The 18363-nt window shown below is 39.9% G+C and overlaps 1 protein-coding gene and 1 long non-coding RNA gene across 2 annotated transcripts in view; one reads left to right on the forward strand and one right to left on the reverse strand.

Annotated features, from left to right (window-relative positions):
• FBXO33 (F-box protein 33) overlaps positions 1-8253 on the reverse strand; it is a 32614-nt gene extending 24361 nt beyond the window's left edge. Inside the window, exon 1 of the mRNA XM_026019001.2 lies at positions 7428-8253. Within this exon, the coding sequence (XP_025874786.2) occupies positions 7428-8035 (608 nt within the window). The 5' untranslated portion in view covers positions 8036-8253. The remainder of the gene's footprint in view (positions 1-7427) is intronic.
• A 208-nt stretch (positions 8254-8461) lies between these two features.
• Positions 8462-18363, forward strand: part of LOC140599360 (uncharacterized) — a 166920-nt gene continuing 157018 nt past the window's right edge. Inside the window, exon 1 of the long non-coding RNA XR_012002144.1 lies at positions 8462-8545. This is a non-coding gene — a long non-coding RNA (uncharacterized lncRNA). The remainder of the gene's footprint in view (positions 8546-18363) is intronic.

The following is an 18363-nucleotide window of genomic DNA, read 5'->3' on the forward strand; positions in this document are numbered from 1 at the left end:
TAAACCAAAAAAAAAAAAAAAAAAAAAAAAAAAATATATATATATATATATATATATATATATATATATATATATATATATATATGTATTCAGTAAACCATGGTGTAAATAAACGTGCTGTCATCCAGGCTTTGTTGTTTCATTCATAGAGCTCAGGCAGAGTAGATTCAACATAGTTCCTAAGGGCCCTATGATTTTGGCAATAATCAATGAGCACTGATTTCAACTTAAAGTTACCAGTTACATTAGCTCCTAATAAGAGAGTCAACCTGTTTTTTGAAGCTTTGAAATGAGGCAATGATTTCTCTCTAGCTATCAAAGTCCTACATGGCATCTTCTTCCAATGGTAGGCTGTTTTGTCTATGTTGAAAATCTGTTGCTTAGTGTAGCCGTCTTCATTAATTATCTTAGCTGGAGCTTCTGGATAACTTGCTACAGCTTCTGCATCAGCATTGCTGCTTCACTTTGTACCTTGATGTTATGAAGACGACTTCTTTCCTTAAACCTCATGAACCAACTTCTGCTAGCTTCAAACTTTTCTTCTGTAACTTTCTCACCTCTGTCAGCCTTTCAGTTTCTCAAGAACTGAAGAGAGTTAGGGCCTTGTTCTGGATTAGGCTTTGGCTTAAGGGAATGTTGTGGCTGGTTTGGTTTTCTGTCCAGATCACTCAAACTTTCTCCATATCAACAATAAAGCTGTTCCACTTATTTGTGTGCTCCCTGGGGTAGCATTTTCAATTTCCTTCAAGAACATTTATTTTGCATTCACAAATTGGCTGTCTGACACAAGAGAATTTGCTTTTGGCCTATCTCAGCCTTTCACATGCCTTCCTCACTAAACTTAACCATTTTTAGCTTCTGATTTAAAGTGAGACACATGTGACTCTTCCTGTCACTTGAGGCCATTTCAGAGATTTTTATTTTATTTAATTTTTTTGTAGATTTTATTTATTTACTCATGAGAGACACACACACACACACAGAGAGGCAGACATAGGCAGAGGGCGCCTGATGAGGCCTTGATCCTGGGACCCAGGGATCATGCCCCAAGCCAAAGGCAGATGCTCAACCACTGAGCCACCAGGCGTCCCATTTCAGAGTTATTATTTGGCCTAATTTAAATATTGTTGTGTCTCAGGGATTAAGGGAGAAGGAAAGAGACAAGGGAATGACTGGTCACTGGAGCAGTGAGAACACACACATTTACTGATTAAGTTTGCCATCTTATGTGGAAATGGTTTGTGGTACTCCAAAATAATTATATTGGTAACATCAAAGATCACTGGCCACATAACAAATCTAATAATAATGAAGAAGTTTGAAATACTGTAGGAGTTACCAAAATAAGACACAGAGACACAAAGTGAGCAAGTACTGTTGGAAAAATGGTGCCAAGATAATTGCTAGATGCAGGGTTGCCACAAAATGTCAATTTGTAAAATAAAGCATTATCTGTCAAGGGCAATAAAGCAAAGCACAATAAAACAAGGTACGCCTGTGGTATTCATTGAATTAGTTTGAGCAATTCTTTGAAAATAATATTAACCATCTATGAGCCTCAGAAATAGTCCTCAAGTTCTAACTACAGAAGGTTGAAGACCTTTCATTTTCTGGGATTCTGTTGTACTGTTTACTGTAACTGGGACCCAAAAGTTTTTGATATCATAATCACACAAGGAGCACACAAAATGTTATCAGTTGTCTAAACTGATAAAACCTAAAATAAGCTACATCATTGCAAGTAATTCTTTCAAGTTAATTCTTTTTTTTTCTTTCTTTCTTTCTTTCTTTCTTTCTTTCTTTCTTTCTTTTTTTTTTTTCCTTTCAAGTTAATTCTATTCTTAGTTCATGTTTAGTACCAAGTGTGTTTACATCCACATACCACTTTTGATAACATATTTCCTCCTCTCACAAATGCTGATGAATGACCACAGCCAAATGACACAAATAAAAACAAACACTTTTAGAGAAATGTTGTCCAGTAGAACTCTGCCACGATAGCAATACTCTGTTCCATGCTGTCTAATGACATATGGCAACTGAGCGCTGGAAATGTGACTACTGTGACTAACAGTCACATATGGCTATTGAGCACTGGAGATGTGACTATTGTGACTAACTAATCTTTAATTTTATTTAATAAATTAAAAATTGAAAAGCTATATGTGACTAGCGGCAACCAAATTGTACAGCACAATTTTAAGGATCAGAAATAAGTCATCAGGATATAATAGCTTATTAGCTTTTTTAGGATCCATTAACTAAAAGCAATCTCCTAGCATTTGCTTTACTGTTCACTTACTCAATTACCTTCTAAGAATCACCATCATCTTTCAATCCCAGAGATTACACAAGAAAAGTTTAAATAAGATTGACACTTAAAATTGCTATTGAACATGCTATTAAAAGATCATTGTAATAACACTAAGAATAAGAAAACTAAGTGATTCTTAAAGAGAAATGATGGAAAAACATTTGATTCTCCTTTTTCTCTACACCCAAGCAGCAAGTTCTCTTGGCTCTATTTCCAAAATACATTCTAAATCTATCCACTTTTCTTCATCTCTACTGTCTCCACCATACTCTAAGCTATCATCATCTCTGTCTCTATTTTTGCAACAGTTTCCCAAGTTTCCCTGTGTCTTTTCCCTCTTGTAATTCACTCATTACACAGCAGAGTATCTTAAAATGCGTATTAGATCACATTATTTTTGCCGTTAAATATTTTTCTGTGATTTCTTCTTAGAATGTAGCTCAAACTTCCTTCCACAAGCCCACATAATCAATCCCATTCCTTCCTCCTTCTGTATTGCAGAAAGCATGACAACGCCCCCTCTCACCTCACTTTCCTTCTCATGGTCCGGCCATACTTTCTTTCCTATTGCTTCAACAGGTCAAAAATTTGTCTGACCTAAAGCCTTGGTGTTTGGTGTTTGTTTTTTTTTCTCCCCCTGCTTAAAATGCTGTTTGCTCAGATCTTCAGATGGGTAACTTGTGTCATTCACATTGCAGCTCAAATGTCTTTTTCAGACATGTTTTCCCTTGCTACTCTAATGTTGCCACCTAGTCACTATTACATAGTGCTCTTTTATTTTCACAACTGAAATAATCTCCCTTTCATTTATTTACTGTTTTTTTTTTCTTTCCCCTCTAGAATGTTGGCTCTATGAGAATAGGAAGTTTGTTTTCACTGCTTGACACATAGTGGGCTCTCAATATTTGGAGGAAAACCACCAGATTTTTTAAAACTATCGTTTTAGGCCCTAAATAAGTTGATCAAGTTGGATGAACTCTTTCAGGGTTTCCTCAGAACTAACTCATTAAAATGGAAATAATTTAATCACTTCACTCAAAAACTGCTTCACAGCTTCACTTAACACAGAAGAAATGACATTTTACTTTAACAATCTTTTGCTGGGTTTTATTTCATATCCTCAATCTATCAGTTCTCAGTCACTGTAAGAATGTACCTATATGGCCTAGAGAGAACCCTAATTCTTCTTAGCATCCCTCCGAGGAGGTTAGTTTCTTTAACAGGTTGGAATCTCCTCCTTTCTCAATGACCTATGAAACCATTTTAACTTGTCAGTTTTCAAGTAAGGAGTCTGTCGGGTATGCAGCATCTCACCTCTCTTCTCTATGGGCAGTCACCACTTGGATAGTATATACTGGTCAGAGTCCCAATATATTTTAATAGATATTCTGCAAATAGACTTCTTTACACAAATGATAAAAGCTCTCAAAAGAAAGATGCTATTATTACATGTATTTACTACATTATGAGAAAAGAAAATATTTCAAGAAAAATAAGGCTGAGGGTTGTTGAACACAACACTTTCAAGGCATTTCCTACCATCTTAGATAGTAATAGGAAATGTCCAAAGAATTTTTAACTTATTTTCAGATGTATTTTTTAAAGGCCTTATGTGTTTTTGGATCCTGGTAGACTGATGCTGAGAAAACAATACAAATGTAAGAGTCTTCTTCATTGCACATGCCAAGTCAACAAGACAAATCTAATAATTATTAATAGAACTTCTACTACCGAGAGGTTATGTCAGTGGGCATAGCCATGAAATGGTCAATGTACATATATGTAGTTGGGAGACCTAGCCCAGATCTTTAACAAGAAAATCTCCCTCATATAAAATCTCACTGGCCCATGCAGTATTTATCTTTAATAAAAGTACTGCACTCAATTTAGAATGTTATCCAACAAAGCTCATGTAAAATACTTATACAGTTCAGAAAAGCATAAACTGGATGATTACAACGTACCTATGCCTGCTGTTTAAAAATAAATATTTTTAGTTACTGAATCTATTAGCTATTATCATAAATCTTATTGTCCACAAACTCATTTTTCCTAAGTAGTCAAATACAACATTTCAATAGGTAGTACTCAGCAACTAGATTACACCCTAAAAATGAGTATCTACGTATGTTGTTTTGAACTTTTAAGAACAATTTCTTATGGAACAACTGCAGAAGAAATTCAGCCTACTTAACATAATACAATTGAATGAGAAATACCTACTGTATTTCTATTCTATTTTGTTCCTACAGTACTGGCAGATATTGCAGCCTCCTGTAGGGAGGGGAACTATGAAACCTAGAGTACTGTGTTTTGCCCTTTGAGAGGCATTTCTGCATCTCTTTGATCTTCATCAGTTGTTCCTAACATCTAAGATATCTGCAAAGAGGCTACAGTCACCGTGAGGGTACACGCGTATATCAAACCCAGGAACCAAGCAAAAAACTAAAATGCTGATTATCCTCTTCGAAGAGTATCCTTGAAAAGTTCCCACAATCCAAGGTTATAGTTTTAGTCTTTTCCTGGGGAACATGAAAATATCTGGAACACAACAAAGTAACAGTCTGAGTTGTGTAAATTATATAAAGAAATTCACCACAAAGCCTGGAAGCATAAGGCTTGTGAACCAGTAGGTTTCATATCCCCTTTAGTACTTTTAAAATGGCAGAAATCATAGAGCAAAACTACTGTAAATTTAACTTTGGAATGTTAAGAACAATATCAAATGTTCATTTTTCTCATTAGTTATTTAATGCGTTTGGAAAACCCAAAAAAACACTAAATAAAATTATTTTCTTCTTCACCGAACCTGAGTCTGTAGTTCAAGTGCTTACAGAAGGAAGTATAGGGTTTAACAAAATTATCAAATAAACAACTTGATCTAAAACATTTCAAATTTGTTAAAATTGAAATAAAACTAGTCCCATTTATGTTTTTTAACATCCACATTAGTACTTTCATTATTACTAGAGCACCTCAAGACATTTTCAAAAATAAAGGTTAAATTAACTTATTTCCAAACACTTAAAGATAATTTATTTAAAAAAATCCTTTGAAATATCATTAGGATAGATAATATGTGTAAAAATACTATACTTTATTTTACACATACAATGAATGTGCTATCAAAGCAGCACAACTCACAGTACCATCCCTACTGTAAAAGACAAGAAAACCTTAAAATTAGAGATGACAGTGTACTGTATTTGTATAGAAGTGACAGCTGACCCAAATGGGCTGGCATAAGGTGGCATTATAGACATTATAGATTGGGATGCTAATAGAAGTGATAGATATACTTTTATTTGTCAATTATACCTCAATAAAGCAGAGGGGGGAAAAAGTGGTAGGGGTAAGGAAAGGAGGGAAAGACAAATTAAACAACAATGAAAAGGAGTGATATGCTTTTTTGCCTATATAACGTTATCCATCCATCCACCCAACCAACTAGTTATTAAAACGCTTAAAGGGATTCGGCACTATGTAAAGCTTATTTGTACTTGGCAAAGGCAAGTTTTTTTGTTTTTTTTTTTTGTTTTTTTGTTTTTGGATGGTTGCTCAGAAGTGCCATCTGATCTCAGAACAGAAAAATCTAATTAGTCCTCATTGAATTCACCCCACTCTTGGTCTCATCAGTAGTTTAAGTGCTCACTGACTGAATCTTTTCAACTCTGGGTCATTTGGTCCTCTAGTCATACATTCAACTCTGAGAGCCTCCAATTTACATCTTCAAACAGCCTCTCTTGCTATACACAATCAAAGTCAGAAAACAGAATGGCTTGGTGTGAAATGCTGCGGAAATACACAGGCCGCCGGAATGATGGAGCCATGCTCCAGGTACAACTTGGACTACATGCTTATTCCCTCAGATACAGAATTTATATACATAGTCTAGCATTAAATCAGTACCTTCTCTCAGTTGTTCAATATAATACATGATGTTCAATACAACGTATTTATTGCAAAAGGAAGGACACGGCTCCTGTAGAAAAGTGATGCTGTATAACAATGTTTGTATCGCTTGACTCTATTAAGCATCAGTTTCCTTTCTATAAAATAGGGATAACAGCTGCCTTGCCTAACTCACAGGGTCACTGAAAGGATCAAATAAGATAGTATACCTGTAAACTGCTAACTATTACTACCATATAAGTTGCTTCTTTTAGAACTTTTGAACTTTTCCAACTCACAGTTTAATTGTAAGTTTGCTTAGACCATCCAGATACAAAAAATGTAAACTAACAGGTTTTTGGAGAGGAGGACAAATAAAAGAAAATGTTGATAAGCATAACAGGTCAGAACATAGGAAGTGAATCGCAGAATTAAAATGAAGTCCTGATGCAAAACCAGGACAGGTACGTGCTTACACGTTGCAGACACTGGGCAGTTCCCCCAGCACAAACACTAAGCTGGACTGTGCTACTCTTAGGTGAATCACTGGGGACAAGTTGAGTCTGGTGATGCAAGGGGAGGGACTTCCAACCCCGATGATCAGGCTCTTCCCTCATGCCTTTAACAAACACTCCTACTCTTTGTGCCTGGCCCAGTTAATGAAAACTATTCCTGGTAAGAAAATGGCTGTCAAAGATATTTTTTTTTTTGGGGGGGGGGTGGCGCGGAGAATCTTGTAACTACGAGACGCCAGCAGCATACCTCCTTCTTCCCCCACCACGAACTATTTTGAAATGCACAGGTTCAGAGTCAGAAAAAGCAGGTTATGTTTTGTTTCTCCCAAGACTCACAGGCCTCACCCTTCAAGCTTCAGTTCTCTCATCTGTAAAAGGAAGAATGACGGCGCCTGTCCGCTTCATCCCAGGGCCACAGAGAGGATGAGTGAGACAGTTCCTGAGAGGCGCCAGGAGTGGTGTCTGAAAACACCCGGTCCGTCACTGTTGATAAAATATCACGATGCGTCCCGTTATGCCCTCCCGCCTCAAGGAAGTCGCCGGGTTGGAACCGACACCCTCAGTCACTGAAGAAAGCAACGCTAAATCCGGCCGGGTGTCTCCGCACCGAACCTATTTTGGGGCGAGAGGTAGCAAGCGACACGGGGCCCCAGGAGCGGGGGAGAGGAGAGAGGCGGAAGGATCGGAGGGGTCCGCGATGAGCCTACCTGTTGTTCCGGATGCTGACCAGCACGCACAGCACCAGCTCCAAGTAGGTGCGCAGCACTTCCAGCCAACGGGTGGAGAGCTGCAAGGCCTCGACCTCTTCCCCGCCAGTCCCGGTGTCCGCGCCGCCTCCGTCGCCCGGGCCGCCGCCACCGCTCAGGTAATTCTCGGCGGCGAACTCAACGCGCAGCTCTCGCACGAACCAGCCGCACTTGCGCATGAGGAATTCGAGCCGGGGCTGCTCGGCGGGGGAGACGCGGAGGCAGATGCGGAGCTGCGGCCAGAGGGCAGGGTAGAAGAGGCACTCGCGCCAGTGCGAGCAGGAAGCGGAGGCCCGCAGCCGGTCGGGCGCCGGCAGGAAGGAGAAGATGTGCACGATCAGCTCGCTGGGCAGCGACGCGGCGCCTGCCGCCTGCCCGCACAGAGCCATCCGGCCCCGCCGCCGGCTGCCCGCCCCCGGCCGCCCCCGCAGTCCTCGGAGCAGCCCCCGCAGCCGTCGCAGCTGCTGCCGCCGCAGCCGCAGCCGCCGCCACCGCGCCACCCGGGCGGCCCCGGCTCGGGTTCGAGCTCCCGGCGGTCGGGGCTGCGGCACTGACAAGAACAACAACATCAATGACAAGGAAGAAGGGGGCGGAACCGTCGTGGGTCTTGGCGGAACCAAGTGTGGCACAAGCGGCCGAGAGGGGGGAAGGCCTCCGCGGGGGCGGCTTCTCGGCAGTCAGCTTCTGGTGCCGTGAGCTGTCCTCACGCGGGTCCAAGTCCCACAGACTCCGTGACTTCAAAACCGTCGCCTGTGGTGTTTTGGGCCCAGGAAGCGGCAGAACTCATCGGAAGGAAGCTGCACACCTCCCCGCACCTGGAGGCGGACGCAGGGCAGTGGTAGAAGCTGAGTTTGACGTCACCGGCGGTGGGCGGAGCCCTGCCAGGAGGAGCGCGACTTCCGGAAGAGGAGAGCGCCTGGTTGCCGGTAGGGAAGGGAGACGCGGCACGTGACTCTTGACGCACGCAGGCCGGCGGGGCGGGGCGGGGCGGGGCGGGGAGGGAAGCGCGGTTGGTGCCGGCGCTGGGCGGCCCGGCCCATCTCCTACCTGCGGCCGAGTCCCGGCAAGTGTGTGAGTCGGTAAGCTAATAAGGGCGCTCAGGCGGAGGCGGCGGCGGACCTCGGGTCAGGGCGAGGGGTCGCGATGCTTCTCAGTCTAAGGCTCTCCTTGGCTGGGCTGAGGACTCACAGCCCAAGCGTCAGCCTGCACGGGGTTTCTGGGCGGACCCAGCCGTCCGGAGAACTGTTCAAAGAGTTTGAGACAGAGCCGCTAGGGAGAGGGAGCGGGCGGACGAGCTGGGTCGGGGGGGAGACCCTCGGGGCGGGGCGGCCGAGCGCCCAGGCCCGGGCCGGCCCGCGGGTGGACCTTCCCCACCGGTCGTTCGGCGCGCACGACCTCTGCGCCCTCCTGGCCTGTGGGGAAGGAGGGAGGACAGCGCCACCCTTTGGATTTTGAGGGAGAGAGAGAAGAAAAGTCAAATGAGTGGGATCTCCTGGTTGGTCGGTTGGTCGCCTGGTCGGATGGTTGGTTATCAGCCTCCTGTCCACGATTTGAGGGAGGCTGTGAGTTCCCGGTTCTGAGATTTAGAGGCTCTACTTGAAAAGAAGCTGATGAATATGGTAAAGACTGTCTTTAGTTTGGCGCCCGTAACTTGAGAGAAGGATCTTTAAAAACCGCCCCTTACCTTGATTACAACTTGGGGAGTAGTGAAGGGGCGGTGAAGTCAGAAAGGAACAGGTGATTTTATGTAATAATTGAGGATTGCTTTAGTGCGGCTGCCGCTTCAGAGCCGTAACTGTGATCTTGGAACAGCCTCGTTCTCTTGGTAAACACCAAGAAACTGTTCTACTAGATATATTTAGCTTTCTGAGGGCAAAACTCTTCATTCATGCTGCTTTGATGGCTTTTGGTGCCTTGCGCGTACTATGTTTCCAGCGATATTGTGTTATCACATCGGAGTTCCCTTCAGCTACGCATCTGCAAGAAGAGTATCGTTCGTGGTAGGTCGCGTCTCTGAACCTCTGCGAGTGCTCTTTCTGTGTGATTGTTATTATACCTTATGAGTACTTTAACGTGCACTTATGGAAACACTTAGGAAGTTGAGACTTGGATTTTAGTTTTTTTTATTAAACTCATTATTTTGAAGTGAACCATAGACCTCTAGACACTCCACTTTTAAGTCTTTCGGCGTGCATCTCCATAAAAGCACATTAACTACGGAACAAAAAATAATCACACTTTAAATAATAACATCTTAATGTTATCTAATATTCTAATATCAAATATTTAAGTCTTCATATTTATCCATTTATCTCCCAAATGACCCTTACAGATGTTTTATCCAAACTAGAATCCAGTTAAAGACTACACTTGTTTTTGTTTATGTATTTCAAGGCTGTTGCTTTAGGATAGTCACCCCCCCCCCCCCAACACTTTTTTTTTTTCCCCTCACCCTCTCTGATTAGCTAAAGAGGCGAGACTTACTCTCCTTAAAGTATCTCCCCTTTGGTAATTGTTTGACTATTTTCTCTTGATGTTTAGCTTATCCCTCTAGTCCTTGAATTTCTAATAAACTTGAACGTTAATGCTAAAGGCTTGAGTAGGTTGGTGACATCTTGATCTCCCTCCTAAATTTATGTGTTGTTTTTCTTCGTGATGTGTAAGGTGGTGTTTTGCCTCCCTAAAAATGTCTAGCTCCCCATCAACCATTTGCATAATGCCCTTAACAATAATTGATAATTCTTGCCTGAATCCTAATTTTATTAGGGGTTGCAAAATGATAGTTTCCAGATGAGGGTTTCATCTACATTTATTAATTTGCATTCTTCTGTGTAGTAGAAGCTTTCTTTTATAAACTGGCAACATTTAATTACTCCAAAATAGAGCTTCTGTTGGAAAGTTAGCGAAAAAGATGCTTAGTTCTTTTTCTTTTATTACCAATTTAAAAAGTAAGTTTTAGGGCTCCCAAGAGTGACAAATGAGTTTTTCTAGCTTTTATTTTTTCTGAATATCATGTACTCATTGGTTTGGGGTATATTTTAATTAGCTATTCATTTAAAAAAATATTTAGAGAGAGAGTATGAGCAGGGATAGAGGGAAATGAAGAGGTGAAGAGAGAGTCTCAGGAAGGGTCCATGCTAAGCGCAGAGCCTGTCCAGGGGCTGGATCTCACCGCCCTAAGATCAGGACAGGAGCTGAAATCAAGAGTCAGATGCTTAACCGGCTGATTCACCCAGGTGCCTCTAGTTATTTTTTTTGATTCTTAAATTTGATGCTTCTAGAACACCTCTCAAAGAATTCTGTGTAAATATTATTATAATAAAAAATCCTTGAGCATTTTTAGTAGATGTAACATTGGACTGGGTTGGAGAGTGAGGCTACATTTTGATCTTTTTTGCTTTTGCTATGATCCAGCTAGGTGACATTTGAACAATTTTCTTAACTAACTCTTTGGGCCTCGTTTTCTCCATCTGTACAAATAGAGAGTATTGGCAAGGTTCCCTGCAGCTCTGATATTCTCTGACTTAAATAAGAAGACAAAACTTAGACATATTTTACATATCATAAAATTCACCCATTTCAAGTCAGTGATTTTTAGTAGTTATACCAAATGGTGCAGCCATCATTATAAATCAATTTTAGAACATCTTCATCCCTTTAATAAGATACCTTGTGCCCATTTTTACAGCTAATTCCTCAGACAGCCACTAATGTACTTTCTGTCTCTAATTTGCCTTTTCTGAACATTTAGTATTAATAGAATCATATATGATCTTTTCTGTCTTCTTTCACTTAGCATAATGTTTTTGAAGTTCATTCATGATGTAGCGTGTCATTAATCCATTCTTTTTTATTGCTGAATAGTATTCCATTTTATGGATTAAAAAAATACATATAGCCTATTCACCAGTTGATGGACACTTAGATTCCCAAATTTTGGCTATCATGAATAATATTTCTGTGAACATTCATGTGCAAGTCTTGTGGACATATGTTTTCATTTCTTTTGGATAGATACCTAGGAAAGTGATAGGTTGTATGGTAGTTCCATGTATAACTGTCAAACTGTTTTCCAAAGCGTCTGTATCATTTTTCGTTCCTAGAAGCAATGTATGAGGGTTTCCAGGCTCTGACTTTTTGATGATCTTGAGATAGTCTACGATTGATTTGAGATTATTTTTCCTTATTCTTAGCATTTTGCTAAAAACAAACCGCATTTTTCTTGGATACCAATAATACTTAGTTTTTAATTATTAGGAGTAGTTCCTAAAGGAAATAAAAATATATCAATTTTATACCAGTCTGCTATAAAATAAAATTCAACTTAGTGGTTTTTTTTTTTTTTTAAGATTTTATTTTTTCGTGAGAGACACACAGAGAGAGAGAGGTGGGTTCCATGCAGGGAGCCTGATGTGGGACTCAATCCTGAGACTCCAGGATCATGCCCTGGGTGGAAGGCACGTGCCCAACAGCTGAGCCACCCAGGCGTCCCAGCTTCTTAGTGTTTTTAAAAAAATGTTTACTTTCATGTTAAGGGAAGAGTGGTAGTGATACTATTATTAATGAAAATAAGCTAAGACATGAATTAATAAGATATGGTTCTTGCCTAGTTACTATAATAAAACAGTAAATGCCAGTGATAACATGATTTGTTTACTTTATTAAGCCATCTTTAACATTAATCAAATATTTACTGAGTGTGTATATTCGTAGCATGTTGAGTTAGATTATTTCTCTTGACATTTATGTCTACTAAAGTATAAACTATTTTTGATAAACTAACAAAATTGACTTCTAAACAGCAGGATGAAATTGCATTTTGTGAAGTTGTAATGTCTGAGCTAAGATTTCAAGTGTGGGAGGAAGTACTGACGTTGTAAAGCTCATAAATACTCAGTAGTACTAAGCTACTGGTTCCAAAAGTGGCATATTGTCACTATAGCAACTACCCATACTTATTTGGATCTGAAACCCAGGCAACGAATGGTGGATAAGACTATAACATCAAGATAGATATGTGCTCTGGTGGATTGATGTGGTCTGGTCTGTTGATGGTCAAGTATTGGTTCCATTTTTCTTGTATGTTTATTATGATTGATTCAGGTTTTTATGAAGTCATCTTAATTTGTGTGTTTTTGGAGAGAAATTAAGCATTTAGTATCCTTATGTTCTTCCTTTTCTAACATGCCAAGTTTAGTACTTCTTCTTGCTAGGTTATTAGGATATTAAATGCAATTGTACTGTAGCCTTTTCTCCATTTTTGTTTGGCAAGTTGTCAGACAGTAGTTATAAAAATATAACTTTTATTATGCTGAATCATTTGCAATATTATAACCGAAAAGAACCCATGACAGATTTTATTTTAGCTACATCATGAAGAGATGCTCTAGACTACCAATAAACATGCGAATTGCCTAAATGCAAACTTTTTTTTTTTTTTTTTTCAGAATAAGATTTAGGTTTTGGAATACTGTTGACAAATAGACATGCCATAACTTCCTTTCAGTTATCTCTTAGCATGCATCCATAAATTTACTTAGAGGCACAGTAGCCTCCTGGGAAAATAGAATTCGGAACTTGATTCCTTTCTCTCCACTCTGGTCTGATGGATTGGAATGGTTCCTAGTGAGGTCATATTACAGGAAAAAGCAGTGAAGGGTTGAAAGGAATTTGTCTTTAGGGTAGGGCACTGGTGAGTTGGCTGTAGGACAAAGGATCAGTTTTTTTCTTAGGTGTACCATGTTGCTGGTATCAGAACCGATTCTAACCAAACTACTTGCAAATTTGTTGTGCAAGTTTGTGAATTGAAAAATTTATATCAATAAAGCAGGAATTGATACTCTAAAAGACAGAAGCAGTGAGAGAGGAATTGGGTCCTGAGCAATGTGATAGTGAGTGGGGAGGACTCTAACTTACCAGAGGATACTTACCCCACTGGGAAAGCTGAAAGTTTCTAGATTTTCAGAAGGCATTAAAATACTAATCTTTTAAAAGATGAAATGTCCTGAATGCTAGCTCATTCACAGAATATTAGAAGTATTCTTTGGACTAAACAAAACCAGATTACCTGTAGAATACCAGGTTACAACTTCTTTATCTAAGAGCTCTCATACATGTGGGCTGGGGCCACTTTGTGTTCTAATAGCAGGCCTACTAGCTAATTCATGTGCTTTAAGTCCACATCTAGAGCTTTTTTATTTTTTTATTTTTCCTTTCCTCATTCATACCTTTTAGAATTTAAAGAAAAAAGAAAGAAAAAAAATATTTAGTGTGTTTATTTTATAGCATTATTGATTTGTCTCTTGCCTATTAAAGAAGATGGGTGTTTTTAGAAGTACCTTGTGTTGGCTAAAAATACATTAAAAACTAGTTACTGCTGTTTTTGATAGAGTTGATTCAACCTATAGAGTTCCTTGACTTCTAGTTAAAATCAGTAACTGGCTGATTTTAATTATTTTTAGTTGGAGTTGTACAGCTATGTATCCCACAATGGGGTACATAGGACTGTTACTCAAGGGACATGGTCTCTTAGTAATCGTTTTAATTGGATTTCTTTGGTTGCTTAAGACACTTAAGCAACCAAAGGAACTTTTTTCTTTTTATCTTTTTTTTTTTTTTAAATGGATACCGTAAGGAGTTTAGAGGACACCCATAAACACACATCAGGGCATACCTGAGCCTCCCAGGGAGATTAGAATGGGGAAATCAAAACAGGAACCAAATTTACTCTTCTCATCTCTGAGTTCAGTAGTTTGTTTGTTTGTTTGTTTCCTTCCTTCCTTCCTTCCTTCCTTCCTCTCTCTCTCTCGTTTTTTTTTTTTTTTTCCAGTAGGCTTCCTTTGCTTTTTAATTTGCTCAGGGCCCCAAACTGCTGGCCTTACTGGTTTACCAGGTCTTCTCACTCAAGTATCCACTTTAATTTGCGAATTTGTCCTTTGTTTCCACCTGAAATTCTCGAGGGATTATCTGTCTGAGTTATCTTTGGGAAATAGGGTACTAAAAAGTTGGTGCCATTCGTATTAAGGCCAAATGTTCCTGTTGTTAACCTTAAAAATAAAACCGCCAGTTATTTTACCAGCAAACAATAGGTTTATTCAGGAATAGCAGAGAATTGCCATTTAGCACAAGCAAATTGTGGCAAAATCTGAAAATAGAGGAACACTTTTTTTTTTTTTTTAAGATTTTATTTATTTATTCATGAAAGACAAACAGAGAGAGGCAGAGACAGAGGCAGAGTGAGAAGCAAGCTCCATGCAGGGAGCCCAATGTGAAACTCGATCCCAGAACCCCAGGATCATGACCTGAGCTGAAGGCAAAAGGTCAACCACTGAGCCACCCGGGTGCCCAGGGAAGCTCTTCTATAGAGGAAAGGGGGAAATTGGGAAAGCTTTTATAAACAAAAAGTCCATTGCAGTAAACTGGAAGTTCGAATTATAGAGGCTTTTCATTGGCTGAGCTGTGACTGTCTCTCGTTAGCTGGACTATTGCCAATGGAAGAGGAAAGCCTTTTTTCCTCCTGCTGAGGCAGTGGGGGCAGTATCCACCTGCAAGGTCCATTTTGCAATTGATGATGAGTGGTAGGGCATGAGAACTCCTCTGTGAACCTCTGACTCTATTTTAGTGAGATTTCCATTAATTAATTTTCACACTGCCATAGTCCAGTTAGCTGAATTTAGGAGGATGGAGTAATTTGTGCTGATGCTTTGTACAGATGGATGCTGGGGATTAAGGATGAAGAGAGGAAGCTTTCTTCAGAACAGGGTCTGGGCCAGCAACCACTCTGAAATCTATCTAGTACAGTGGGTACCCTGGCTCAGTAACTTTATCCAGAGATGCCTTGAACTCTATATTGAATAAAAATCACCTGTGTTGACAACTGGTCTTTTAGGTAGTTTTGACTAGTTTTCAGATAATTTCTTTGGTATTCCTGACTCCTGGAATACTTACCAGACTTTTCAGGTCATACTAGTTGAATAGCTATAAGACTTTGTCATGAAGATGGTCTATACTTCATGGTCAATTACTGCAATGTTCTCATTACAGAATGTAATATTTAATCCTTTGGGGAAATCTCTTAAGACTCTTAGGTGCTGAATAGAAGAAATGAAGTGAATATTTTCATACAGTAACATTAATTGGAATCTTTGCTCCAGGGCAAAGGGGTTTCACTTGATAGGCCAACTGTAATCAGTTTTAGAGGCTGAGGAGTACTATGTTGAGGATTTGGAGATTGTTCTCTTGTTCTACTGGGAAGAATGCCATGTTTGATTGCGATATCTGCCATGGCTGGAATTCTTGACCTGAATGACCTATGCTTTCTGGTCCCTAGTTTGAGTTAATTATTGTCTAAATGATACTAAATTATTGTCTATGTGCATTCTTCAGTGGGTTATATTTGTGCCAATACCTGATTTTGTGAGTAGTGGCATATCACTTAAGTATTAAATTTTATAAGTAAGTTTTTTCAAATTAACTTTTATTTTTTTATTTTTTTTATTTTAAAAAAATTTTTTTTTTAATTTTTATTTATTTATGATAGTCACAGAGAGATAGAGAGAGGCAGAGACACAGGCAGAGGGAGAAGCAGGCTCCACGCACCGGGAGCCCGACGTGGGATTCGATCCCGGGTCTCCAGGATCGTGCCCTGGGCCAAAGGCAGGCGCCAAACCGCTGCGCCACCCAGGGATCCCCTCAAATTAACTTTTAAAAGCCACAGTGATATCAAATAAATTTCTAAGTATAAAAATTTGTCAGTTCTGGGACACTTGGGTGCCTCAGTGGTTGAGTGTCTACCTTTGGCTCAGGTCATGTCATGATCCCAGAGTCCTAAAAACCCCCATCAGGCTTGCTGCAGGGAACCTGTTTCTCTCTCTGCCTATGTCTCTGCCTCTCTCTCTGTGTCTCTCATGAATAAATAAATAAAGTCTTAAAAACATATTGGTCAGTTCTTAACTGGATTCTCTAGGAATGTGAACTACTTCACTTATATTGAATATTAACGGGAGCACTGGGGTGAGGGGAAGTCATACTTTTATACCACAAAGAAAATACAAGTTTTCATTTACTTGAAGGATACCATTTTTTTTTCTGTAGTATTTATATACAGGGAGATTTTAACATCTCTAAAATCCTACCTTGGGGCAGCCCCGGTGGCGCAGCGGTTTAGCGCCGCCTGCAGCCCAGGGTGTGATCCTGGAGACCCGGGATCGAGTTCCGCATCGGGCTCCTTGCATGGAGCCTGCTTCTCCCTCTGCCTGTGTCTCTGCCTCTCTCTCTCTCTCTGTGTGTGTGTGTTTCTCATGAATAAATAAATAAATAAATCTTAAAAAAAAAATACTACCTTTAGGCAAGAAGTTTCTAGCAGAAAATTCTTTATATTTTTTTTTCTTAACTGAAGTAATCATATATAAACATGTTAACAACAACAACAAAATACTCAGTTTCTCATTCCTTGCCTGCCATTGTCCCAGAAACAAACATTTTAAACTATTTGGGTGTTTTGTTCCTTAAGTAACTTTAAGTTACAAGCTTTTACCTGCAGTCCTTGATTGATTAACTTTATTTAATGTATTTTTTTGATTGATTAGACATTTGCCTACTCCCTTTTATAAAAAGATGAATACTTAGTTCAGTTACTCCCCCATCTTTCTCCCAATCTTCCTACTAATGTTTGATAGTTAATTATGAGTTTAGTTTCTCTCTCTTTTTTTTTAAGATTATATTTATTTGGGGCGCTTGGATGGTTCAGCGTTTGAGCGTCTGCCTTCAGCTCAGGACGTGATCCCATGCTCCCGTCCCACATTGGTCTCCTGCTTGGAGCCTGCTTCTCCCTCTGCCTCTGCCTCTCTCTCTCTGTGGCTTTTATGATTAAATAAAACCTTTAAAAAATATTTTATTTGAGAGAGGGCAAGTGTGAGCATGAGTTGGGGGGAGAGGGGCAGAGGAGAGGGAGAAGCAGATTCCCCACTGAGCAGGGAGCCCTATGTGTGGCTTCATCCCAGGACTCCGGGATCATGACCTGAGCTGAAGGCAGCTGCTTAACCAACTGAGCCACCCAGGCACCCCTAGCTTTTCTCTTGATTCTTAGATTAATCAGTTTTTGCTGCACAGCAATCACAGTCTTTTGTGTACAGGAGGGTAGATTATGGCAGATTAGATAACTATTCAGCAGTTGATTTATTTCTCTCTCATCCACTGCCATGGGAAGAGCATAATTTTCCCCATCTCCGCCATTAATAATATTAGGCTTAGTCTTATAACTTGCTTTGGCTGAAAAAATGTAGGAAATGACGGTGCACCAATTTTAAGTGTACGCCTTAAGAGAAATTAAGTGTTTCTAATTTGCCACCCAGGGAGTTTCTACCCTTTATATAATAAAACATGTCCCAGTCATCTTTTGGCCACCATTGAGCCTCAGGTGGAGAAACAAGGAGATGTCAACTTGACCTACAGCCTGAAACAACTGCCTCAATTCACCTAAGTAATTTATTTCTAAGTGAGAAATACTCATTTTATGTGTGCTACTGGGATTTAGTGCTTGCTTATTTTGCATAAAACTAATTTTTATAAAAATGAGTACCTAGAAGTAGGGTGCTACTGTAACAGAAATTTAAAATATGTGTCATTGGCTTTGGGACTGGGTGGTGGTCAACAAGAAAACTATTATAGAAGGCTGGAAAAAATGGTAAACTGTATTATGTAGTAGCAAAACATTTGATTAAACTGTTTTCTGTTGTAACACAGAAGACAGCAAATGTGAGTAATGAAGTTAGTATTGGGCAAGGAAATTTCAAGGCAGGATATTGAAAGCATCAGCTGGTTGCTTTTAGCCTTACAGGATAAAGTACAAGAACAATTCAGTCGACCACATCAGACCTCTTAGTTATAATTATTCATG

The sequence above is a fragment of the Vulpes vulpes genome, chromosome 6, assembly GCF_048418805.1.
Source record: "Vulpes vulpes isolate BD-2025 chromosome 6, VulVul3, whole genome shotgun sequence".
Classification (NCBI taxonomy): Eukaryota; Metazoa; Chordata; class Mammalia; order Carnivora; family Canidae; genus Vulpes; species Vulpes vulpes.